This window comes from Babylonia areolata, chromosome 2 (genome assembly GCF_041734735.1).
Source record: "Babylonia areolata isolate BAREFJ2019XMU chromosome 2, ASM4173473v1, whole genome shotgun sequence".
NCBI classification, from domain to species: domain Eukaryota; kingdom Metazoa; phylum Mollusca; class Gastropoda; order Neogastropoda; family Buccinidae; genus Babylonia; species Babylonia areolata.
In genome coordinates this window covers 7,918,892-7,933,512 of record NC_134877.1, presented here as the reverse complement: position 1 = coordinate 7,933,512, position 14,621 = coordinate 7,918,892, and the positions used below count along the sequence as shown (strand labels likewise).

Here is a 14,621-nt window from a genome sequence, read left to right as displayed (position 1 = left end):
CAATTCTGTTTGAATGAAATATCTGACCATAAGGATATGAAGAAAGTGTGGGCCAAAATGAAAGAAATGAAATCAGGCATTGTTCTGCAAGACTATCCTATTAAAACTAAAGATAAAGAGTTTCTGTCCCCTCAAGAGAAGGCTGAAGAATTTGTTTGTATGTATTCTAAAACAGGCAGTGTAGATAGTTTGTCAACTAAACAAAAGACTTTAAGAGAGGAAGAAGAAATCAGTGACAAATATAGAGATCCTACCCCACAAAATGATAATACAATCAATTCGGCAATAACTTTACATGAGGTAAAGAACGCTATTCATTTGTTGAGTAACAAAAATGTGTCAGTTGGTAAGGATGTAGTATCTTACACCATGTTAAACCATTTGCCAGAAAACTGGATGATTATATTACATACATTATTTCAAAAGTGCTGGGAATGTGGACAAATCCCTGAGGTATGGAAAACTTCCATTGTAACCCCTGTATTAAAACAGAGTAAACCTTGAAAGAAGCTTCGAGTTATAGACCTATTTCGGTTACCTCCCACGTTGGGAAAGTCATGGAGAAAATTGTAAACATTAGAATGGTGTATTTCTGTGACAAAAATAACATAATTCCGTCAGCTCAAACTGGATTCCGGAAAGGAAGATCTACAATTGATCATCTGACCCGTCTCACTACCCAAATTAAAAAAGTTTTCTAAGCAAAAAAGTATCCTTGCGTCCTTCTTCGATCTTACTAAAGCTTATGACCGAGTATGGCATAGCAGACTGTTATTTAAGCTGAAACAAATTGGTCTGTCGGGTCATGTTTATGACTATGTTAAATCCTTTTTAAGTGGGAGATATATAGTGGCAAAAGTGGGAGTAACTTTATCAACCTCTAGGCCTATAAACATGGGAATCCCGCAGGGTTCCATTATTTCTCCATTGCTGTTCAACATTATGCTTTATGATTTACATACATGTTTTTCATCATCTACCAAGCTGGCTCAATATGCTGATGATATTGCTATATGGATTCAGACATCCTTGAGGAAAAGGACAAGCCTACATAACATAAATTATGTACAGAAACATTTTCAGGGTGAACTCGATAGACTGAGTAGCTATATGCAATCTAATGGTTTTGAGTTTTCTGTAGAAAAAACACATTTGATCCTCTTTAATAATGGTTATAATCCCAGCAAACTACCACGTTTTTTTTTTAGGAGGACGTGAAATATTTTTCAAGTCGGAAATCAAATTTCTTGGGATCCTATTTACTTCAAAACTAAACTGGAAGAAACACATTGATTCAATGGTGACTAAAGCAGTTAAAAGTTTAAATTTCTTAAAAATTGTAAGTCACTCTCCTTGGGGACAAGACTCCAAAATTCTTTTACATTTAGCGACATCTCTCGTAAGATCAAGATTGACGTACGGTCAAGAAATTTTCTTTTCTGCTCCGCCGACGTTCCTAAAGAAGCTGCGAATAATTGACAGTAAAGCTGTGAAACTGGCTTTAGGGGTACCTGTGCATACTAAGACCTCAGAAGCCTATAAGCTTGCGGGTATTCTACCACTAGATGAAATCAGAAAATTAAGTTCTGCTAAATATATTGTGAGATGTACAGCAGTGGATGATTTTGAGGAATTAAATATTAGGTCTGATATTGATTTTCCAAAAAATGCTCAAAATAATTCAAATCTACAAACCATTCGCACATATGTGTCAGATATTTTAAATTCTTCAGACATTGATCTGCATGATATGGCACCTCGTGTTCTGGTGCCACCTGTCCCTCCCTGGGAGTTAACAAAAGCAAACGTCAACATATGTGCTTCTGACACAACAAAAGGAGAATCTCCACATATAATAGCAGCATCTGTCAGAATTGAATTAGAAGAAAATTTTGATTATCATTTAAAAGTTTACACTGATGGCTCGGTCCTGGATGATAGCAGTGCAGGATCTGCTTTTGTCATTCCTGACCTAAAAACAGAAAAATCATATTATTTAGGTAAGGGACATTCAATTTTTACAGCTGAATTGGTGGCCATCCTTATGGCTTTAAATCATCTTGTTGATATACCAATCATAATAAGTAATATCCTATTTTGTGTTGATTCTCAATCTGTCTTAAAAGGTTTGCTCCTTTTTGAGAATAATCAAAGAGAAGATTTATTTTTTGAAATTAGGTATTTATTGCACTCCCTATTTGTGAAGGGTACAAATGTTGATTTTTGTTGGATACCATCCCACACTGGATTCCGTTATAACGACCAAGCAGACAGGGCAGCAAAAAGGGGAGCAAAAAATCATATAGATAGTATAAAAGTATATTGCCCATTGTCATACAAGGAAATAAGCAATATACTAGAAAGAGACTTTTATTGGTGCTTGAATTCAAGTCTAAAACTTCGTCAGTTGACTCTCTCAGACTTTGGTCCGATTCGCAGACCAATTCTGAGCTTAGCTCTCAGACTATTATCAAATTCATTACGGACCAAGTATTGTTCTAATGTCAAGTGTATATGCTTTAATAACCTGACAATTGAGCATATAATTTTTCACTGTAGCTTGATGAAGCCTTTTGTACACGAAAGTGTGTCTTCACAAGTGACTGAGAACGTTGATGTTTTTGACTTTTTGCATTCATTATCAGTTGTTTCGCTTGTCAGTTTAACGACTTCTCTTTTATGAAGTCCTTTAAGTAATTTCCTGTAACTGTATTTAGAGGGTTTTTTGTTTGTTTGTTTGTTTGTTTTGTTTTTCTTTCAAATTTCACCCACATTTTTACCCTCATTTGCCCAGTTTCCCCCAACCCTCCATTCATCCACATCTCCCACCCCTTCTAACCGATAATACACAGGTGTATTCATAAATACTTTCACAAAATGTCTTCAATCACCGATATGTGTGACGGGACATTAAACAAAAATTCCTTCCTTCCTTGACTGAATGGAGTACTGGTTTTGGGTACCCCCCTCCCTTTCCTGTTTGCTACAGGTTGGTATTATGGTATGATGCTTGAATATCATGTTTGGGTTTACATGGTGTATCTTGGCTTACATAAATGATAATGTTCAGTAACATGTCAATGATGTGTCAATTGTTGACATACTGTGGGAACAATGTAAGCATTTAGTCACAAAGAAACAGAGATTATGTGTGTGTTGCATCTGTGTAGAATGTTTTGGTTGCAACAGTTGGAGTTATTTTGAGGTATGACATACCTATTTTGTATGTTAGGTGGTGATGGTTATATTCAAGGTGAACAAATCTACAGAATAACTGTATGTTCATGCTTTTCCATGCGTGTGCACATGGGTGATAATGCAACATGGGGAACATGTCTGACTTGTTGATAGTTGTGATCACCATGTGCTGTTGTCTTGTGTTATACGCCAGTGGGGTAACACATAGCTGTATGTGTTCAATAAGATTTGAGACCACTGAGAGGCAGTCTTATGTTGGTGCACACAGGTTGCTATATATTTGCCAAATTACTTGGTAACTGTATGATTCCCATGTAATCATTTTACCAGTGAAAAACTTTGCATAGACAAACTACAGATTTGTTCAGTCTTAATGGAAACAGCTGTTACACTATGGTGATTTAACTGGAGTTAAACATTGGGAGTTTGTAACTGTCTGCCATATATTTGGTGCAGCAGCTATTATTGTATGGTGATTTAACAGGAGTTAAAGACTGGGAGTTTGTAACTGTCTGCCTCATACTTGGTGTGACAGCTATTATTGTATGGTGGTTTGACAGGAGTTAAACACTGGGAGTTAGTATTTGTCAGTCATATGTTTGGTGCACATTAACTTATGTGTCACTGATTGTTGATGGTAAGCCAAATGAAGCTTGTTTTACATCTTATATAGATCTCTTTGAGAAGAGAGTGTACGGTTAGACACTGAGTGTCAGAATGGAGAAAGGTTATCTGTGGAGTTGTTTAATTTGTCCAGACAACATATTGATGTTTCTGTTACATACAGCAATGACGTCTAGCATACATTTTGTATTGATTTAACCTGGGTTTTGATATTGTGTGTGTTCCAGGTGTGCTGTTTAAAGTTAGGGAAATAAACACCTCAGTTCACCTTACCAAAAGACCCTGCTGTGGTATGAGGAGTGAGTGGGTTGTGTACCTAACCTCTGCCTGTTATCCTACTCTACCCCTTCTTCCTTCTTCCCCCTACACCCCTACCACCACCTTTTTAACATATATATGCGTTTAACAGATTTATATACTTGGGTCCTGATGTAGCTCTGTGTGGTTGGCTGGACTTTAAGCAACAAAAATAGCAATAAAATCAAGAATTGTTTTTAAGCTTCATATGATCTCACACACATTCCCCATATACATCAGTGATATGATCCTGCATAAATCCACTGAACTGTCTGAACAATGGATTTGCACTGTACTGAAGTTTGTCTCCGTAACGAAAATCATGGAATCATTTATAACATTAAATTTGTCACATCGTGCTGTGTGTGCTTGTATAAAGTGCATGATATTGGTTTTGATGCTAACAAAAGTGTGTGTAACGGTAAGTTAAAAACGCATGTTTTTTAACATGGAAGTGTGAAGTCCGGCCAATGGATGCATTGTTTCTCTCTTTTTCACTCCAAAGCATGTTGTATAAACCTTCTTCCATTGTGTTTGGTGTCAAAAGAAAGTTTAATGTACTGGCTTTCATGCTATCTCATGGCTTGTGCATGATAGCACAACAGAAATATGCCTTTAAACTGACTGGTGCTGTGTGTTATTACCATCGCCACATATTGTAAAGTGAGCCGTGTGAACTGACAGGAAGCCATGTTATCATCTGGCCTGCACACAGCGAAAGCACATGTTAAATGCTATCAAAAGAAGGGAATGCAGCAGCCTTCACCAGTTTGACTGTTGGCAATGTCACTGAGTGAGATCATTGAGAGTGCACAGGGGTTGCTTCAACCCCTTTCTTCCATCTGAAAGTGCATTGAGAACAGACATGAGACTGACTGAATATGTGGGGAACAAATAAGAAGTCTCAAAACAATTAGCAGCAGCAGATGAGTGATGTTTGAATAAATGAGACATGTTCAGGTACGTACCTTTGTGTAGAAGGGCTGTACATGTACTGCAGAGCCAGGTGATCACGGGACGTCTTGCTTACTTCTGATGGAGGCATGGGGATGAACATTGACTGTCACACACAGCAGCAGCTTGTTAAAGCAAACTGGGTTGACAGAAAACAGCTTATCAAAACAAACTTATTGCCAGAAAACAGCTTAACTAACTGTGTTGCCAGAAAACAGCTAATCAAAACAAATTGGCTGTCAGAAAACAGCTCACTAAAACATTTAGAATGTCACAAAACAGTTTATCAAACAAACTAGGTTTTCTGAAAACAGCTTCTCAAAACAAACTGGCTTGTCCAAAAACATCTTATCAAAACAAACTGGCTTGTATGAAGACATTCTGTCATAACAAACTGGCTTGTCCAAAAATACCTTATCAAAAGCTAAATACTTCATTCTTATTTTCATTATCATCAATATAAATGAAAATGAATGGTGTGTTAGATCTGCCCACCTTTGATCTGGACAGTTCTGGTGTTGGTTTCCTAGGATCAGAGTCACTGGTCCAGCCTGTTGACATTATGTGGAAGAATCCATGAAAACACTTATGAATTAGCCAACTCGTGAAACAAATGAACATAAATTAATATGAACTAGAAAGCTGGAAACAAATCAGTATACCAGTCAAACAACCACCCAAATGATCAGAAAGCTATCCAAGCAAGGAATCAACAATACACATTGTTTTTACACTAATATACAGCTTTATGTGTCCTAGCTTGAAGAAGCCGTACTGTTTTGCTGCATTTTAATTACAAGTTTTAAAGACATGCAAAGACTACTGTTGTTTTTATCTTCATAGTTTACCGCTTTCGGTAGTCACTTGAGTTTATGGTACAAGGAGTGGAGCCAAGGATACTGAGTGAGTGTGATCTTCTTGTATATCTACATACATCTCTCCATCTCTCTCTCTCTGATTGTCATTATCATTAGTAGTTGTGGTGGTAGTATTATAAGTATGATTATTATTAGTAGTATTTACCATCATTATTATTGTTGTGTCTTATCATTATTGTTTTTGCTGTCACACGGACAGATTGGAAGACTAGGCAATGCCTAAAACCTTTATCCTTGAGTAATTAAGTTTTTGAATCTCTCTCTCTCTCTCTATATATATATATATATGTGCATTCATGTAACACCTTAGTGGTCAGGGGGGGTTTAATGCTGTGGTTTAAGTTTGGATAAAAGGATTTAAGAATTAAAACATTAAAATAATATCCTGTCGGCAACACCAAAAATTGTAAACTGTGAACTGGGGTGGTAGATAAAGGGGATTAAAGGAATAATAAATTACGGGGATTAAAATAGTGAAAGAATAGAAAGATCCTTGCACAGGCCAAGGACATATAGAGGCCAGTCAAAAAGTGTTTTCTACTGTTTTATTATAATATCAGGAGAGAATAAGGAGAAAGAGAAAAGAAGTTAAGACAGTACCTGGAAGACACAAATGTCATAAATACAACATGTCAGTAATGCAAGTGGATAGTAAGCACATGTTACAATGGAAAGACTACCACTGGGTGTGAATGAGCAACAACATAACATAACACAATGCATAATTATATGTGAAGACCAAACACTGGCAGCAAAAAACATTCCTAATACATTTAAGCAGTGTAATTAAAGTGGATGAAGCTAAGCTGATTTAGTGAAAGTACCGGTACATTGACAATACTGATTATGTAAAGCTTTTACTGAGTCAAAGTGACTCAAATGAATCAGTTATCATGTAGCACTGTACTGGAGTAAGCTGTTTTGGAAAAAAGCATGATAGCTAACTACAATTACCTGACTAATATACATATCATACTGTCTTCATCAACAGCTGATATCAATTCAACATTATCTTGAAATCATCACAGCAGAGTACTATACATATTATAGAAGACTATGTGTATTAGACTTGACCTATCCCTGTGTTACTTTCGTTTATATACTGGAAGCACTAAAGCAGTAATAACATCAGTATATGAAGAGACACATGAATAATAAACGAGATTACAGAATGAGTGGCTTTTATATCAAATGTTGACAACCTAAGAGATCATATAGTAAGTCAATGCTCCATACAATGATTGAAAGAACTAGCATGGTTTGACTATTAAGTGGTGCAGCTAGTGAATGGACTTACACAAGTTATCTGGTTGCACCGAAGAAGCCAAACATCAACACAGCTAAGTATGGCCTGTGTTCTACTTTTCAATTTTCCTCCACTGAGCATGGGGTGCATAAAGCCTGGCCTTTAATAAAACAGATTTACTGCTACACCTATGCTGATCAGTGTTGTGGATGAGAAAGAATGCATTATCTTTTGAATGTTCTTGAATAGTTCAAATGTGTCTGAACACTAGATCAGTGAGCGGAGATGAAAAGATTTCCATGTCAAAACTATGTCAACACTCGACTGTCATGTTTAAAATAAATAAATGGAACACTGCCTATGATCTTATCATGATGACCTGATGATTATCTAGATTGATCATGAGCCTGTGTGTCAAACAAAAAAACAAAACAAAACAAAAAAAAACCCAGAAAAAAAACAAAAACAAAACAAATTTACAAACCTTAGATGCTATCAACATACTTATATGAACACAATGTGTCCGAACTTACAATTTACAAATTATCATAACACAAAACACTTACAGTAGAATGTTAGGCAGCTGACCCTGTGAGTGAACCACTGAATGCGTGTTCAAGAGCAACACCTACTGAAAATGACTAATGACTAAACCACAGTGACAACACTGTATGGCTGCAAACAAACTGCCACTGGTGGGGCCAGAAATGGCAAAACTTGTGTTTGGTGTTCAATAATAGATTTCTAAATAATCCCAGAACTGATTTCAGTTGGATTTGTCGCAAAATACAGTGCTCAACACCACCTTTTCTAATAAGTATAAAATGGAGTGTTGATTGTGACAGGTTGATTCATAAACTTATTTCAAGATACCTGAAACTGAGCACTTTTAACGACTTTGTAGCTGAAAATTGCAACTTGCGTTATATCAGTTTATTGTAGGCAAACATTAAAGGTTTAGATTCTAAAAAGGAATTGTGACAATTCTGCCAGTATATAATACTTGTTGTTTTCTGATCTGATGAAAGAGATAATGAAATGAATAGTGTGTGTCAGAAGCACAGATTTTGACTCAAAACTGGCCCAAACTGACAAGCAATGCCAAATGTGTGTAGTCACTGTCACTGGGTCAACAATGAAAATCTGCTTTGTATTTTGTAAATGCCTGATTATTTTCAGTCAACAAATCATAAAAGTGGGTTTGTGGTTTGTCAACAAACGATCATATATAAGATTAAAGAATGTAGCATCGTATGTGTCAAAGAACTAAAATGATGTAAGCTTCAACATCAAACCATTTTGGCTGATGAAAGATTAGAATAAAATCTGAGTAAGATTCTAACTGATCTATTTGTATGTAAACACAACAGGCAAAATCTGGCAGTGACTGATACATATAGATCTAGCTTACTAAATGTTTGGAGCATTTGTTTAGAATGGGCTTTCTTTCAAATTTTGAATGGCGTCGCGCCACACAAATTACATGAGCAGATCAATGGTTGGACATAGTCATTGTGAGACTGATGTCTGCTAAATGTTACTGTGTAACCACAGTACGCCATGGTTTCTGTGCATGGGAGCTAAGATGCACTTGGCTACACATACACACTCACACACATTATATATATATATATCTATATCTATATCTATATATATATATATATATATGTATATATATATGTAAGCACTGTATACAGTAGAATATAAAAATCAGTTCAAATCAACAGTAATTTATTCATATCTTTAACTCATTCAACCCTGTGCCTAAGCATTGCTATGACGTCAAAATACATTTCATTGAATGAGTTTCCATGTTCATACACATGCATTAACTGCACGCAAAGGGAACTAACCTCCAGCAGTGTTGACACATGTCAATTTGAAGGAAAAACTGATAGAATTCAATATATTTTCTTTGTTTTTCTGCATTAAAATGACAGGGAAGCCTGCCAAGGTGGTAAACTCCCCAGGGTTGAATGGGTTAAATCATGTGGTTGTGATTTTGCAAATTTTCACTGGTACACCAGCCTGAAGAAAGCTGTACATTGCAATGCCCTGACCTCCCAGCTGCGAGCGGATCCAGATGTCTGAGCATTTGCGGCTGTTCCAGGCTGTGGGAGCACCTGGGGCCCAAGTGTTCTCCCTGCGCAGCTCAGGGGGTGCTGCAGGTTCATTGGCACGCACAGAATTCTGACTGACAGGGGCAGCTGACTGGGGTGTGCGATTCAGTTGAACAAGGGAATGGATTCTGTCATGGCTTGTGTTGCGATCCACATCCCCTCCAACACTCACAAATCCGGAGACAGGGTCGATAATGTTGTCAAAGCTACGGTAGGGTGCTTCTGCATGGTGATCTCCATCATCATTCCATTTCTGGCATTGAACCAATTAAGGCACATTTTCAGACATGCATGTACTCAAATGCATTGATCCAAGAATGTGTGTGTGTGGGTGTGGGTGTGGGTGTGTGCCATGGAAGCTGCGATACGTAGCCACACACATGTGCTTAAACAACAAGCAGTTAAAACAAAGAAACAAAATAAGAATTATATTGTTCAAACAATTCATGACTGACAAACACGTTAATTTCAAGATTGAACAAAGTAGCAAAACCCCTCTCCGCATCATAATAAAAAAAAATCACACCTGTGTAAAATAATCTGTCTAAATATATCTTTCATTACACTGACAGAAAGAGAGACAAAAGACAGGCAGAAACCATTGATCCTACTGCCAGAAATAATGAAAAAGATACATGTTTCAATGTATTATTATTGTTATTATCATGAGTACTGTCATTATTGTAATCATTATTCATATTGTTACTATCATCATCATTATTACTGGTTTTGCATTAATAAAGTAAGACAATAATCACTAGTTTTTGCACGTTAAACAATTTTAAAAGTATATAAAATTCATATGTGACCTGACTCCAGATCAAGCCTGTCTGCATCCTTGTGAGAATTTGTTCTACCAGTGGGACTAAAGACTTGAACAGTTTATGTAGCCTCAAGGCAGCTTTTATACAGATCCCATCTTTATGTAACATATAATACCAACTGACAATTCAGTTCAACCAATGGGAGCAAAGAACCATTCAGTTAATATAGTCTGAGAGCTTGTCTATAGATCCCATTTTAATGTAGGTTATCAAATACCAACTACAGTCAGTTGATGATCTTCAAGAAAAAAAACCTGTTAATAGAATTTGTTTTTTTCATTTTATTTCTTTGCACTGACTAGGTTCATAAGTTTAACAACTTTTAAATGTTGTATCCTTTCTAAGTTTTCTCAGTCTTATAACTTAATCCATAGTGGTGCAAAACTGTTAAGTCTTTCACTTCTGACTATTGATATATCTGCTGTTTAGGGGTAACTGCATTACCAACTGTCCAGCCACTCATTTGAAACTGCTTACTTCATTGCAAATGGTGAGTGCCTTGATGAGCGTTTGAAGCAATATCTCAGCAAGTTTTGGTTCAATTTTGATGCGTTTTTATGCGTTTTGTGAAGCAAAACGTTATTGAGCATGTCAACATGGATGCCAGGATGTACAGTACAGAAAAGGTGGCTAGAAGTAGAATTTTGTTTGATTTTCTGCACAATGTCAACAATAGCAACTATGCAAACATGATAGAAAATGAAAGTAGTAATGTTGCTGTTGATCAAATAAAGTGGTTCTGGTTATCCTGATGATTATTACTTGCTACATGGTACATCAACAGGAAGGGGGCGGGGTCATGTTAGAGGTGGGTATAGAAAACCCCCATTATTTTCGCTTGAAACCTTCATTTTGGGGTTTTCATTCACAATGAAACCCTCCAGATGAAAGCTCCAATCTGAAATATTGTTTACAGTAAGTAGTATGTTGTACTATTGTGTGATAGTGTTTGTGAGTGTTTGGGTCAGAGGATGTGTGTATAAATGTATGTGAGTGTTTACATATATAGTGTTTATGTCTAAAACAACATGATAGTGGAGGAAACAACATAACTGCACTTGGTTGTTGTGTGTAATACATTTGCTAATATCATAGCACCATTTCCACCCATAAAATAAACAAACTCTGATTTTCTTTATATATATATATATATATATATATATATATATATATATATATATATATATATATATATATATATATATATACATACGAGGTGTGTCAGAAAAGTTCCAGGACTGATGTCCAAAAAGATTTATTTCAAACCCAAACTTCACACTAAGAGTTTTCTCCTACAAAGTAATCCCCCTGGAGTATGTAACTGTAATCTCTGTGGCGATCAAACTTTTTTCTTCATAATTTTATATACATGTCCTCTGTTTCAGATCGTCAAACAATGAGCACAGAGCAATGAACAAACTTGAAGTTTGGGGAAAACTCCGTCAGAAGCACTGGGATTGCTGCAGCAAGTGTATGGAGATGAGACGATGTCACGCTCACGTGTTTTTGAGTGGTGCAAGAGGTTTAAAGAAGGACGCAAGGACGTGGAAGATGACAGCAGGAGCGGAAGGCCCTCAACAACCAGGACTGAGGTCAACGTTGAGCGCGTCAGGCAGATGGTGCGTAGCGATCATCGGCTGACTGTTCGACTGATGGCAAATGAGCTGGGCATGAATCAGGACAGCGTCTGGAAGATTCTCACTGAAGATTTGGACATGCGGAAAGTCTGCGCGAAGATGGTGCCAAAACTGCTGAACGATGACCAGAAGGGTCGACGCATGCAAGTGTGCCAGGACATCCTCGAGCGTCTTGAAACCAAGCCAGACTTGCTAGGGACAGTCATCACCGGTGATGAGTCATGGATCTTCGAGTACGACCCGGAAACCAAACGCCAGAGCCTTCAGTGGAAGAATCCGTCGTCGCCAAGGCCGAAGAAAGCACGACAGTCGAAGTCCAAAGTCAAGGTTATGTTGATCACATTATTCGATGTGAGGGGGATCGTCCACTGCGAGTTCTTGCCACAGGGCCAGACGATCAACCAACATGTCTACAAAGAGATACTGCAACGTTTGCTTCGTTCAGTGCGTGAGAAGAGGCGAGATTTGTGGCAGGACAACTTGTGGCTGCTTCACCATGACCATGACAACGTGCCTGCTCACAATGCCCTGAGCATCCGACAGTTCCTGGCTGAGAAGAACATCGCCGTGCTGGAGCAACCTCCCTACTCCCCCGACCTGGCTCCGTGTGATTTTTTCCTATTCCTCAAGCTCAAGGGGGTCATCAAGGGGACCTGTTTTGAAGACGTGGACGACATCAAAAAGGCAGTGACGACAGAACTGCGGAGGATCCCGGAGGAATCCTTCCAGGAGTGCATGCAAGCATGGCAGAAAAGGATGGAAAAGTGCATTGGACTTCAGGGGGATTACTTTAAAGGAGAAAACTCTTAGTGTGCAGTTTGGGTTTGAAATAAATCTTTTGTGATATCAGTCCTGGAACTTTGATGACACACCTCGTATATATATATATATATATATATATCTATATATATATATTGTGTGTGTGTGTGTGTGTGTGTGTGTGTGTGTGTGTGTTATCTGAGTTATTTCCCCAGGTTGGGAGTTTTCTCATCCTGTCTACATTGAACTTATGATAATTGTATTCTCCAATCATTTTCCTCCAAGGAAACATATTTTTACATACTTTTCAGCACAATTTTGACTTTTGTGATTTTTTAAAATTAAAATTTTTTTTTTTTAGGTTGGTGAATATTTTGCAAAAATCACAAATAGTTCCGGAAGTGAAAAGGTTAACAACAAAAATTTTGAAATAAAAGTTATATGCTCTTGCAGAGTGGTATTGTATAGATATGTGCATGTCTTTACATGAAGACTTTTTCAGCAATAGCTAACACATATGAAAAAAATAGACCACTGGAGCGTTCCGTGCATACATGACTTAATGACTTGTAGAGGCATGTCACATCTGTGCTTTCAAGTTGATTGGGTCTCCAAACTTGCCAGCAACAAAGACGATCACATAAGACAGAACGTGCAAAACTGCTGGGTTTTTTTCCTCAAGTTTTTTACTTCATTTTTTTTTATTTTTTTTTTTTATTGTGTATGCAATGGTGCTTCATTGTACAGTGTTTGGTTGTTGTAATCAATTGAAGAAATGAAGGACAACATAGGTTTGCTGCTTTTGTCTGTGTCGATCATCTTTGGCACTGTTCATGATTAGAAGTTACATGTGCATGTGCAATTATCAAGAGATGGCCATGGAACTCTCCAGTGGTCTATTGTGCTGATAAATGGGTATACCTGCCTTTGCAATGCTGACTAATATGATTGTATCTGTGCAAACAAATAAATCCTGATACTTATATTATCCAGTTATAGCATTTGTAAACAAAAGTAAAACGAATAGATTTTGATAATTTATTTGATTAATCTAAGTAACAAGAAAACAAACAAAGAAACGAAAAAAACAAAAACAAAAAACAAACAAACAAAAACAAACAAACAAACCCAACAACAGCAACAAAACCAAACCAAAAACCCCCTAATATTATTCTGTATCAAACTGTTCTTTTAACATCACAACTGACTTTGTCAGAACCTCGTAACAAAGATTTCAGTTGTAGAAACAGTAACGTTCATCTTACATCAAACAGAACACTGAGAAACAACGCTGAAGCTGTGGATAGAAGCAAAGAGCACCTTAAAGGCCTTGTTCTGAAGCTCGGTCTGGAATGAGTCCGCGTCATGTCTGCCTTTTAAAGACGGGAACTTCATCTGCCGGATTTTCCGCTTGGCTTCAATCTGTGCGACTGAGTGGCCGCCTGCGTTTGCATCCGTCATCAAATACGTCTTGAAGTGGGGACGTGTCTTGTCATGAGAATCCGCAAGGACCGTCTTTGTCGAAACCACTTCTGCCATATTGATGGATCTGCCAGATACAAGAAAGCTGCTTCCAAAAGTTTAAATAATCGTCTGAAGTACTTCGCACCTCAAGTGCTTGCTACCATGTTGTATGAGTGTACACTATCGCGTTGCCAGGAGTGATTTCCGGAACTGTCCATAAAAGGATAGTCTCGGATCATACAACGACCCAAACGAACATAAAACTTTTGTTTTTTCTTTAAATTTCAAAACCAATGATTCTGGTTCTTTGAAATGTCTTTAGACATCACTTGGAATATTTAGTCTTCGATATATATATATATATATTTATATATATATATATGATACATAAAAAAAAAATCATTTCTCGTCGTGAAGGCCACAATGTGTCTGTTTACCCCAATAAAGCGGAAGTGATTTGCGGTTGTGTCCCGCAATCAGTCTGTTTCCTCTTTATTATATTTTTCTTTAAAAGGAAAGTATCTGAAGTTTACCATGTGTATTTCTTTAGTCAATTAATTAAGAATTGCAACACATTATATTAAAGCCATCGTTTAAGAATTTGTCCACAGCCTTCAGAA

The 14,621-nt window shown here is 37.2% G+C and overlaps 1 protein-coding gene across 1 annotated transcript in view; it reads right to left on the bottom strand.

Moving 5' to 3' along the window:
• The window catches only part of LOC143297210 (protein SPMIP7-like), a 46,115-nt gene extending 31,907 nt beyond the window's left edge, over positions 1–14,208 (bottom strand). Inside the window, exons 1-4 of the mRNA XM_076609425.1 lie at positions 13,858–14,208; positions 9,258–9,570; positions 5,569–5,624; positions 5,088–5,179 (exon numbers count right to left, since the gene is read on the bottom strand). Coding sequence (XP_076465540.1) covers positions 5,088–5,179; positions 5,569–5,624; positions 9,258–9,570; positions 13,858–14,076 — 680 coding nt within the window. The 5' untranslated portion in view covers positions 14,077–14,208. The remainder of the gene's footprint in view (positions 1–5,087; positions 5,180–5,568; positions 5,625–9,257; positions 9,571–13,857) is intronic.
• Between the last annotated feature and the right edge of the window lie 413 nt (positions 14,209–14,621).